Genomic DNA, 10,777 nt, shown 5'->3' with positions numbered 1-10,777 from the left:
AAATATAGAACTTCCATAGGAATTCACGGTCTAGTTATAAATGAATAGCTTAAATGTTAAAAATCGATAATTTAAATTTTATAAATTAACAGCCTGTATATCTGTTTTATTAAATGTTTTGCCAAAATACAACAAATATTAAAATATATATCAACATGAGTAAATTAGTTGTAGATTTTTCAAATTCGGTCATGAGATTAACAAAACTATCGTAAACTTGAATTATAAGAATTAGGGACATGAAAATCTTTTCGTATTTATAAAAATTTTCTTCCGTAACTACAAAAACGTGTAATTAAATAAGTTCGACTAATAAGTGTTACATCTTGGCGACATTTCCACGAATGCGAAAAGCCCACGAAACTTCTATCGATAACCATGTAAAATCGAAACTCGTGTTATTCGATTATAACGAATTTCACGTATTACGTGTACAAAACTGAACATAACAAATTTGTCGTGATGTGGGTAATGATTAAATTTAGATAACGCACAGTAATGAGCAACATGTGATAATAAAAAATAAGGGCGAAGAGTCTGGAAAAGAAATTGGTCTTTAGGTGTACAGAAGATCGTAACGATACACCAATGGCCTATCAAACTTTCCGGCAGGAGTACATGCAAATACCTGTGGTGACACGAGCTTACACAACAGCTTGTGTCATCACGTCTCTTGCTGTGGTTTGTAAAATGTTTTTCTCATAAGATAGTTTCATATCTGCAAAATGCCATTTTCAAAATGTAATTATCAAATTATTTTTATTTTCCCACTTTAGCAACTAGATTTGGTATCACCATTTCGATTGTATTTTAATCCCACGTTGATCATTGAACAATATCAGGTAAACAAGTATCTATTAATTATTACTCCTTAGCTTCCCATCAGCTTTGCGCATTTTACGATTATTATCTTTTGTAATATAAATATTCTTTCAGCTATGGAGATTGATAACTACATTTTTATTCTTTGGAAATATGGGTTTCAATTTTCTTTTCAATATGATCTTTACTTATCGATACTGTCGAATGTTAGAGGAAGGATCGTTTCGCAGAAGAACAGCTGATTTTGTAATGATGTTCATTTTTGGGGGCATATGTATGATTGTATCCTTTTTAACACTTCATTTATTGTCTTTCTCAAATTACAGATAAAGTAAATATAACTCCAATATATTGTATTATGTGTAATTATCCTAAGCTTACTATAGACATTTGCATTTTTTGTTAATTTGTTATTCCTGGGCCATGCATTGACAGTTATGTTGGTTTATGTTTGGTCTCGGAGGAACCCATTTGTTAGATTAAACTTTTTTGGACTTTTAAATTTCCAAGTAAGTTTTTAATTTCTTATTTTATAGAGGGAAAAAGAGTAAATTGTTTTTAAATGTATTTTTTTTTATCAATAGGCACCATATTTGCCTTGGGTGCTTCTTGGGTTTTCTGTACTTCTTGGTAATACAATTTGGGTCGATCTAGTCGGAATGGCTGTGGGACATATGTATTACTTTGCAGAAGATGTATTTCCGCGTTTACGAGGAGGTTTCCGTGTTCTTAAAACTCCACAAATACTGTAAGTTACTTGGATAAAAGGGTTATCATTACAAATTATATGTCGTAAACGCGATATTATCATTTGTTGTTTGTTCACAGTAAGACTTTGTTTGACGCACACCCAGAAGATCCAGATTATACTCCACCGCCTGAAGATCGTCCTGGTGGATTTAATTGGGGTCAAGAAGCCAATATGCAATGATTCTAAATTCAAGGTCCTGCTTCCAAACCATCTCTTACCAATTGGCATATCAAGTAAACTTTTACACTGCTACATATACAACATTGTTCCTTGATTTTCCCAGTCACTAACAAAAGTACTAAACATTTGCAGCCTTGACATTATGTGACATGTAATGGAAAAATTATAACAAAGATAAGACTTCCAATTTTCTACAGGGGTTACAATTTTTCTACAAAAAAATTTCTGTATGTATCTCAGAATATATTATGCAAGTAACATACATAAATGAAAACAGTATTTCTCAGATAATCGACTATATTGTGATATATTTATAGTGCTTACGATTTTCCAAGAATACAAAGAAGTTTCATATTGATAACATATACGTTAAAAACGAAATATTTTGGGGTATATCTGTGTTCATTAATTAACATAGATTGTATCAGATATAATTTGCGAAATTTCTATATTGTATAAATTTTAAGATATCTATGTGAAAACAATGCAAACTGTCCTACTCTAAATTTTCTTTGAAACTTCATTTTAGTAAGTATTTAATCTATGATAAAATTCGTTTAAATACTGTTTTCGTAATAATTATATTATGCACAGCATGAATTTTTACTACAATCTTGTGCCTGATACAATATACAATTTTAACTGAAAATAGAAAATGACAACTTTTAGATTTTTGCTGTGTAACATTTTGTTAAACACGAAAGGACTCGTATACTAGAGTATAAAATACTATTTTTAATGTTTGCAGAAACACAAAATTGAAACCCCTGATTCAAAAAGATTCTATTGTAAAAATCTTACATAATCGAATGATGTAAATACTTTTATTTATTCTCCTGTTATAAATAATCCTCCAGTCTTTTTTAATAATGTAATAATACATTTGATACCATGTCTGAAGATATATAATATTGTAAATAACAGAATACATCACAGTTTCTTTTTTCACGGGCATTTGATAAAAAATAATATAAAATATAGTGTTGTTTAATTTTAAAATAAAACATAAAATGGCATTCCCTTTTTGTGATGTTTATAATTTGCGAGTAAGAATGGAAAAAGATACTAGTAAATTAACGAAGACAGTTGGTAGTTCATAGGTAAATGTAGTTGTTTTCATTTTTCTGTTTTCTCCTAGTAAACTAATGACCTTTACCGTCAATTGATTGCTCGATTCAGAATTTAGAATATCATATTACATGTTATACTGTGATGTATTCATATTACTTATCAAATGATTGCATTCTACTATATATAATAAAACAATACATTTGTTAAACTTAGTATGACAATGTGTACATCGGCAAAAAGCCAAAGTATTACAAAGAATTTCCACTTGAACGATTATGTATTACTTACTAAATAGAGGGTAGTTAAAACTGTGAGAGACTTGCGCGTGTAACTCGCGTCCTTTTGGAAAATAAGCGATGTTCTGTTGCTAGCGCAATTAAAAATATATCTTATACTCTAAGTATACTGTAAGTGTGGAAGTTGTAGTTATATCGTCCAAAAGAACGCAGTTAATATACCGAAGACTTTAACAATTTTAACTGCAAGAATCCAGGCCATGAAAGCCTCGGGGATTTAACTAGATAGTATCCCTTTTGTAAATATTAAGTAAAACTGTTATTTATATGACCATTACGATGAAATAAAATGGTTCAATTTAGTTTGAAATTATTATTGTATAAATTCATGTTATTAGTCTATACATAGTAGTATAAGAGATCGAATGCATTTAATTCTCAATTAAACTATAAATACATTTGTTCTTACATGAACATTCGTGAAATTTACTGTAATTTTTTGAATATTTAATCACAACGAGATACATAGTTTTCATTCATAATACATTACAGTGTTGCATTATTATGTTATTGTGCCATATGATATGTACTGTTACCGTCCGCAAAAGTAACAACTTTTGTAACTTCTTGTTTGCATATATTTGAACAAACTTGTATACTTACATGCAAATTTTTGCTAGTCAAAAAATGAGTTTAACCATCGATGTTCTTTTTGAAAAATAACGTTTTTTATAGCGGTTATAGAAAAAATTAATTAAGGTGGGAAATGATTTACAAAACCATTTATTTAGATTTAAATAATAAATGATTATCATAACGAGATATCATGATGTATAACTAGGTACATATACGCAATGACATGGACTATAATACAATGATCAAGACTCTATTGTACATACTTTATTATATTGCCACCGTTGCTAAAAGCACTGTAATGTCATCTGGTTTACCACCTAAAAAATAGAAGAAACATGTTTTGGATATACACATTAATGTTTATATTAGTTTTGTTTATCCTACAATAAGTGAAATGATTATCCTATTTAAACAAATTAGTAATAAAATCCCTTTTGAACTATCAATGTGTTTACTTTGAGAGATAGCTACTTGTTTGTTAGAAAATGAAAAAAGGGAGAGTAAAAAACAAGAAAAGAAAAAAAGGAAAGAAGGGAAAGGGAAGAAAGAAGAAGGAAAAAACAGCATATTTGTATAAGCTTTTTATTCTAGATGTAAGAATGAAGAAGTAGTTAAAAAAGTACAGAAGGGAAATTGCTTTGTTACAAAGTTCTTACCAAAGTAAACAACATTCTGTACATGCATAAGATATATAAGAAAAATTGTGAAATGTATGGTACGAATAAATTGAATATATTTTTTATTAAGAACTATGTGTTTCTATAACTGGAAAATATTAAGACTACGCATTCGAATTTGGCTCTGAAATAATTATATATGGTAGTTTAAGCGTCGACATGGTTTACATACCTATAGTATCAATTCCGTTCTCTCTAGCACTTTGTGCAAATGGAGACATAAATGCGCCGTCAAAAGCTAAACTACGAGCCATCCAGGCTATCGAGTTGGCAACTCCTTGTATCTTAGTAGGATCTCTTTCTCCTTGAACTTTACGCATTTCCGTGATAAGTAATTGGTCAGGCACATTATCAAATACCCCATCTGTTGCTAAAAGAATTACATCACCATCTTCAACTCCAAAACTCGAAGTATCCGCAGATTCTGGACTATAATTAAAATATACAATATTGTAAATAGAGAAGTACGTTAACGAGACAATATATTAAATACATAATGTAAGTTGACAATGTACTCGCAAAGCATAATACCTGTCGCTAAGCACCAGACCAGAATGTCCTGGAGGTGGAAGAGACAACTGAAACGGGGTATTAAAGTAGTGTTGTTGTTCGGAAGAACGATGAACTACTTCTCCTTTTCTTACAACTACGAAGCCACTATCACCGATATTAGCTGCACAAATGCTGCTTGTTTCTTTATTGAGAACTATAACGCATGCAGTACTGCTACCTGAAAAAGCCACACAACACATTACATTAATCGCATTAATGTAACCTTGTTTCTCACTTTTCCCTGGAAACATAGAATCTTCACAAAATATGAAAAAAAAAAAAAAAAAATGTGTAAACCACAAGTTGCTTCTAATACCTAATATGGGTTGTTTACTTTCTAGTAATTCATAGTAACTACGTGCTAATAAACCAGCTGGTTCAGAAGGTTTGAACCTGCCCATAGAGACCAGTCTTTCACAAGTTCTCATGAGGAAACTAGAAAACTCTCCTGGATCGATTCCATAATGCCTCCATCCGCCTACACCATCCGCTACGCCTAAAAAGGTCGAAGAATTGTAAAATTCTACTAGACGAGAAAATGTCTAATAGTAATAGTCGAGATTAGGATTCTTATGTTTTACCGAAATGTTTTTCTTTTTGACAGAGAATTGGTATCGATGGATATAATTGGAACGACAAGAAAAAGTATAAAACTTAAAACATCTAGGAGTTTTGCAAACTATCAGTCATGTGCGAATACAGAGCAACGCGTTGCAACGATAGGACTGTTTTTCCATGGGTCTGGCAGACTAACATTACCTATTACTTCGACAGTCTTGAATTTGGCACTAAACCAAGCATCATCACCGAACTGTCCCTTACGTATACGTCCTCGTGTAAAATCTTTCGGAAAACCACACACAGCCGAAATGAAAGATGCTTCGCGGCGTTTATTCACGTTAGGATCAGCGCACGCTGTATAATTTGATATGCCATTCCATATCGTCCGAGACAGCAGCCTCCCGGTCCAATAAATGGACTGCATTGTACGGTGAGGCTCAAACTTTTGTGACGCACATCTTTATTAACTAAACGACGAATCTGCATGAATCGTGCAGTCAATTCACAAGTGTATCGGAGGCATGTTTTGTTGTTTTTGTTGGAGGTGCATGTAACATTGATCAAATTTATCAACTATTCGCTTTATCGCACTTGGCATCGACCACTCTGTTCTCGAATTCCGATTCACGCGAGAAGAAACGAAGATCGGCGTGACCGCGATTCCAATTGAAATTATCTCTTGGTACGATGTAACCCGAGAAAGTACCTACTGGTGCTACAGTGCTTCTAGCTAATCGACTTGAACACCGTTAACATTGCACCTACATACATAACAACATATGCATGTACATAATATATGCTTCGCATCCGACTTCAGACTGAGGTACACGGGAGGTCTGATAAGAGCAAGCTCCTAATGTCGTCAAATGTGCTTTGCAAATCGACTGCTAAGTCAAAGAGCACTGCAATCTAATAGGTATTTTCATTGAGTAATTTCTAGTTTTACATTTAACGCCATCCTTGGGTGAAAACGATAACTATGAACGGGGTCGTTGCATGCGAATATCGCGAAGCGAGAAAGCTCAGTTTCGAAACGATTCGATGTTTTTCAAAATTACATATTAAAATTCGAATCCCCTCGAATAGAATTTGATAGCTTGAAATTTCCAAAAGTCATGGAAGTCTTGTCGATCTGTGTCGAAACTTGTTCAAAGTGATTCGGTCTGTTTGTTGTTCAATCCACTACTAGACGAAGCTTAACAATTTGATCGAAAAGCTTTACGGCTTAGTAAACAAATTGAGAAACATTTGCCGATCACTAAAAACCTTACCTAAAATCTTCATCATATCACCGCGAGAGTTGCCTGTGTTCCTATGTATGTATGTATGCGACAGTTTTTCCATCATATCCAATTGTTGAAAGATGAACTTTTTGTAGCGAGATTGTCGTTAAAATAGGAATTAAAGAGCAAATTAAAAGATCACTCGCCAAAAGAATTGACAATTTTGTAAAATTTACGAAGAGATAAAAAGGTAAGTCCCTTTGAATTTTTAATAGTAAACGAAAACATACGTATTCACATACGTAAGAGAAAAACAAGAAGGTAGTTTTTGTTTCTGCTACAATATTGGTATCACGTTTAACCGTTGCATTAAAAATGTCACTACTGTTACAATTACTATTTTCATTCGTAGGAAATCGGTTTTGTCGACACGATACGAATTAATATGAAATTAAAAGTTTAGATCGTGATCGATAAAAATGAAATTAGGTAAAGAAGAGCCTGAAGTTGGTTACGCAAGTCGAAGAACGCCACCTGCGATTCTCGAACAGTGGCGGGTATCGACAGTTCCACATGTGGTGTCGGCATGTTCACGAATGACGAGTTGAAAGTTCGATTTGAAAGAACGTTGTTTGAAGAAAAAGACCAGGTTTTTGCTCGAATTGCGTGGAAATTTCAGGATCCGTAACAGCTTGCAACGAATCAGTTACGATCGGTGAGTGTGTATTCGTTCTTTCTATTTTATTTTTATTTTTTTTGGGATTGATCGTAAGAAACAGGAATCGATCGATTGCAAGAAGATTAGAGGGGAAAAAAGGGAGAAAAGATAGGCTGGACTCGACTAATTTTCCTGTTTTTCGGATATCGTACAATCAACTGTAAAACAATCAACTATAATGAGATTGTAAATAAGTTGGGGATAAATAATCCGGTGGGCGGGCGAGAGAGTGTAAGCCAGAGTTATTAGTTTTGAAGAAAAGCATTTATAATACTATTCAAAGTGGAACGTAAGCCGAGGACGTATTAGATTTTGGATATACTACTGGATTCGTCTCAGTAAAAGAGAACAATGTAGAATATCGTCGATATCGGTCGTTATCCTGCTTTGACTAAAATTCGTCCTACACTTTTGAACCGATCCACCGGATTAATAGTCCAAGATATTCTACTTGGAAAGGGGGACATACGAATAACAGCGATGCGTTTCTTCGAGTAAATCGTTTTACTAATGTTTATTAATAAACATTTCATATAGATTATTTTAATTCATATAATTTAATACCTGTTTGCCGTTGTTTTTGTTGTTCTTGATGTTGCGATCAATAGTTTATCGTTATTTACACTATTCAGTATAAAATGCGAGTTCAAGATTAAATCACACCACTATGTTTTATAGACACTATCTGTCATCGATTAATAATTATCAATGCTTGTACTCAGGAAAATGCGAAGGGGGCAGTAGGGCAGTATTTTCGTTATCACTAGTGTTGTTGGTATTTAATTCTTTAGGGGAACCATTATTTATGTTACAATCTAGACTAAAATTATCGTCTAGTGGGCATTTGTTAATATTAGGCAAGTGATTAACATCGATTCCACGAACGTCGGGGAGCTTTTGTTGGTGGGATTGAGCATTTTCAGTCTCGTCGTTATCGAGACCGTTATCAGTGTGGGGTGGGGATGGATAATAGCCGCGCTGCTGTATTGGCAGTTGTTCCACCGGCAGTTGGTGGTGTTGTTGTTGTTGTTGTTGTTGGTGTTGACCTTGATGTTGTTGCGACGACGGCTGCGGCGGCGGCGGCGGCGGCTGCTGCTGCTGCTGCTGCTGCTGCTGCTGCTGGAGCTGCGACTGCTGCGCGTGATGGTGGCAACGATGCTGTTGCTGCGACAGTTGACGATGCTTTCGTTGAGAATGATGCAGCTGTAGCAACTGCACCGTGCTACCAGTCATTGCAGGTGGCGGCGGTGACGGCGGCGGCGGCGGCGGCTGCTGTGGTGGCCGGTGTTGCACTCCGTCCACACTAGTCCGTCGGGCTAGTTGTTGAGCTTGAATAAATGCATCACTAGAAAATAACAAGATTACACGAGCCCATTGGATCTATTCCACGACCACTAATGCTGCATACACACGCTGCGGACACGCGGATTTTACCCCGCCGATAAGCTTCTAATCCTTCTTCCCCCTTCCCACGCTTTAAACTTACCTTTCATTTCCCTTTCTAACACACGAATCCGCGCGTATACAACTGAGCCGTGTATGCACGCGTTACCGATTTTCTCAACCAAGTTCAATGCGAAAACGTCGTCTTCGATTTTCGTGGAAGCGGAGATCGAAACGGTGCCGAACATAACTGTTTCAAACTGTTCGATAGTTTTCTCTTTCGAGAGAAATTACATTTAATATTATATTAAATCAATAGTATACAAATAAATGTAATTGTGCAATGAATGTACATGAATGTACATTATTTATTTGGATATATCTAACGATATAGAGAATATTGATTTGTTTATATCTACATCGCAGCCGCACCAACAGTTTCGTCCCTCATTGTATATCGGTTCTGAGTGAAACAGTTACGGGGATCGAATTGTATCTGCTGTGAATACACAGACAGAGTTCTTGTCTATATCGGTTTCGATTTCGGTTTCGATTTCGGTTTCGGTTTCGGTTTCGGTTTCAGTTCTTTAATATTATATCGGCTCCATATCGGCTTTTATCAATTCCCCTGTTTTCTCGAATTCCCAATTCTTTTATTCAATATTTTAAGATTTATTATCTTTAAAACTTTATTTTCACGAATTACTTAAAAAAAATTTGATCGAAAAATGATATTAGAACTGTTTTCATGCGCTGCGTGGGAGGATAACGCGTGCGTACACGCATCCATGTGTTGCGTAAAGAGTAAGCTTTCTCTAGCTATTGCGCACGTGCGAAGCCTTGCAGTTGCGGCTACCAACGGTTGCACGTGAAAAGTATGTACATACATATACATATATAGAATACAGAGGTAATTCAAGTATCGTTTGGTAGCTTTGTCGTACGATTAAAGCGTAAAGGTGATGATCGATCGACGAGGAAGGAAATCTTCAGATAAGGATAAGTGCGGCGTCGTTCTAGCGCGTCTTGAACCGCAGATAACCGCCTGTCGAGTAAACGTAGACGTTGCTTTTTAAAGAGATTCATTGCGGAAAAGAAGAGAGAGAGTCGCTTCTAGGCTCGTCGAGTATCGCTCGTGACTCGCAAGTTTCCACTATCGCCACTTTGCTTGCAACAACTTAACTCGGGTTTCTGGCCATTCGCGAGTATAAATAGAAATAACAGACGTCTCGTACGTAATTTGCAGCACATTCACAGCGCATTGCACACAAGCAACTAAAAGGATAAATTAGCATGCGAAGGTTGGTGTGTTGAATTTTGTCGAATCCGATCGTATCTTATTTTCCCGCTGTCATGTGGAAACTTTGGAGGCAACGGTACAATTTTTCATCAGCTTCGGGATACCTGTATGCTTTATGTGCTTTTATACCGTGATTGGTTCTTTCGATTGTGCTCGTTCAGTGACCTCGAACAAGTACATAGTAGCTGGCTAAAAACGGACTTGCAACTCTCGTTATACGTATGTAGAGATGTAAAAGCCCGGAAGTATGCCGAGTCTATTTATATTCCGTTTCGATCGTCGGACGTTGAGATTTCTCTGGTCGAAGTTTGGGATTTCTATTCGATCCGTAAAACCGTAAATTCGTAAACCCATCGAGCAATTTCGGCGAGTAGCTTTCACTCGGGCATGCACCAATCCTTATCTGAATACGCGTTCATCATGGCGATGGGGATTATACGTACTCTACCGTTCATAAGTAACCGGACACTTTGATCGATTCGAAGCAACGCTTATAATCTTTCTATCTGACAATACAATTGTAAAATTAAAAGATCTAAAGGCAAAAAGTTGGCGAAGCGGCAGAATAATTTTATAAGGGCTAAGAAATATATAATAAGAAACATCAGCACTTGATAACGCATATTGATTTTCAAAGATCGATTAAATCGAGCGATAATATGTCGTT

The 10,777-nt window shown here is 35.3% G+C and overlaps 3 protein-coding genes across 26 annotated transcripts in view; 1 reads left to right on the top strand and 2 right to left on the bottom strand.

Moving 5' to 3' along the window:
* The first annotated feature begins 8 nt into the window (after positions 1-8).
* LOC126874311 (derlin-2) lies at positions 9-3,430 on the top strand. Of its 2 annotated transcripts, XR_007692712.1 has the most exons (7): positions 9-681; positions 777-842; positions 937-1,104; positions 1,209-1,331; positions 1,407-1,570; positions 1,651-1,806; positions 1,886-3,430. XR_007692712.1 is itself a non-coding variant. In XM_050636187.1 (6 exons), the coding sequence occupies exons 1-6, from the start codon at positions 589-591 to the stop codon at positions 1,751-1,753; spliced, it is 717 nt and encodes a 238-aa protein (XP_050492144.1). In that variant the 5' UTR covers positions 10-588; the 3' UTR covers positions 1,754-3,430. The 2 variants fall into 2 exon arrangements, 1 of the variants encoding a protein (XP_050492144.1); XM_050636187.1 differs by having other exon boundaries at positions 10-681; positions 1,651-3,430.
* Positions 3,431-3,827: 397 nt separating this feature from the next.
* On the bottom strand, positions 3,828-6,980 carry LOC126874307 (protein phosphatase PTC7 homolog). 4 transcript variants are annotated; one of them, XM_050636184.1, is made up of 5 exons: positions 6,758-6,980; positions 5,242-5,421; positions 4,905-5,103; positions 4,546-4,802; positions 3,828-4,013 (listed from the first exon to the last, which is right to left on the bottom strand). In XM_050636184.1, the coding sequence occupies exons 1-5, from the start codon at positions 6,831-6,833 to the stop codon at positions 3,964-3,966; spliced, it is 762 nt and encodes a 253-aa protein (XP_050492141.1). In that variant the 5' UTR covers positions 6,834-6,980; the 3' UTR covers positions 3,828-3,963. The 4 variants fall into 4 exon arrangements, with proteins under 4 accessions (XP_050492141.1, XP_050492139.1, XP_050492140.1 ...); XM_050636182.1 differs by lacking the exon at positions 6,758-6,980 and adding an exon at positions 5,685-6,365 and having other exon boundaries at positions 5,260-5,421; XM_050636183.1 differs by lacking the exon at positions 6,758-6,980 and adding an exon at positions 5,685-6,365 and having other exon boundaries at positions 5,284-5,421.
* Positions 6,981-7,912: 932 nt separating this feature from the next.
* Positions 7,913-10,777, bottom strand: part of LOC126874292 (disintegrin and metalloproteinase domain-containing protein 11) — a 73,396-nt gene continuing 70,531 nt past the window's right edge. For 18 of the 20 annotated variants that reach the window (XM_050636126.1, XM_050636132.1, XM_050636136.1 and 15 more), the window contains one exon: positions 7,913-8,772. In XM_050636126.1, the coding sequence (XP_050492083.1) occupies positions 8,133-8,772 (640 nt within the window). In that variant the 3' untranslated portion in view covers positions 7,913-8,132. The remainder of the gene's footprint in view (positions 8,773-10,777) is intronic. The other 2 variants (XM_050636146.1, XM_050636145.1) reach the window with 1 other exon arrangement.

This window comes from Bombus huntii, chromosome 16, assembly GCF_024542735.1.
Source record: "Bombus huntii isolate Logan2020A chromosome 16, iyBomHunt1.1, whole genome shotgun sequence".
NCBI lineage: Eukaryota > Metazoa > Arthropoda > Insecta > Hymenoptera > Apidae > Bombus > Bombus huntii.
Note: the sequence above shows the minus strand (reverse complement) of the source record. Positions and strands in the feature narration are given on the sequence as shown.

Excerpts from the sequence above, each read along its gene's own strand:
- LOC126874307 (XM_050636181.1), bottom strand. The coding sequence starts at position 5,910 with ATGCAGTCCATTTATTGGACCGGGAGGCTGCTGTCTCGGACGATATGG. Across the intron at positions 4,803-4,904 it reads GGTCTGGTGCTTAGCGACAG|TCCAGAATCTGCGGATACTT; the intron begins GTATTATGCTTT and ends TTTTAATTATAG. Across the intron at positions 4,014-4,545 it reads GAACGGAATTGATACTATAG|GTGGTAAACCAGATGACATT; the intron begins GTATGTAAACCA and ends TCTATTTTTTAG.
- LOC126874311 (XM_050636187.1), top strand. The coding sequence starts at position 589 with ATGGCCTATCAAACTTTCCGGCAGGAGTACATGCAAATACCTGTGGTG. Across the intron at positions 1,332-1,406 it reads TTGGACTTTTAAATTTCCAA|GCACCATATTTGCCTTGGGT; the intron begins GTAAGTTTTTAA and ends TTTTATCAATAG. Across the intron at positions 1,571-1,650 it reads CTTAAAACTCCACAAATACT|TAAGACTTTGTTTGACGCAC; the intron begins GTAAGTTACTTG and ends GTTTGTTCACAG.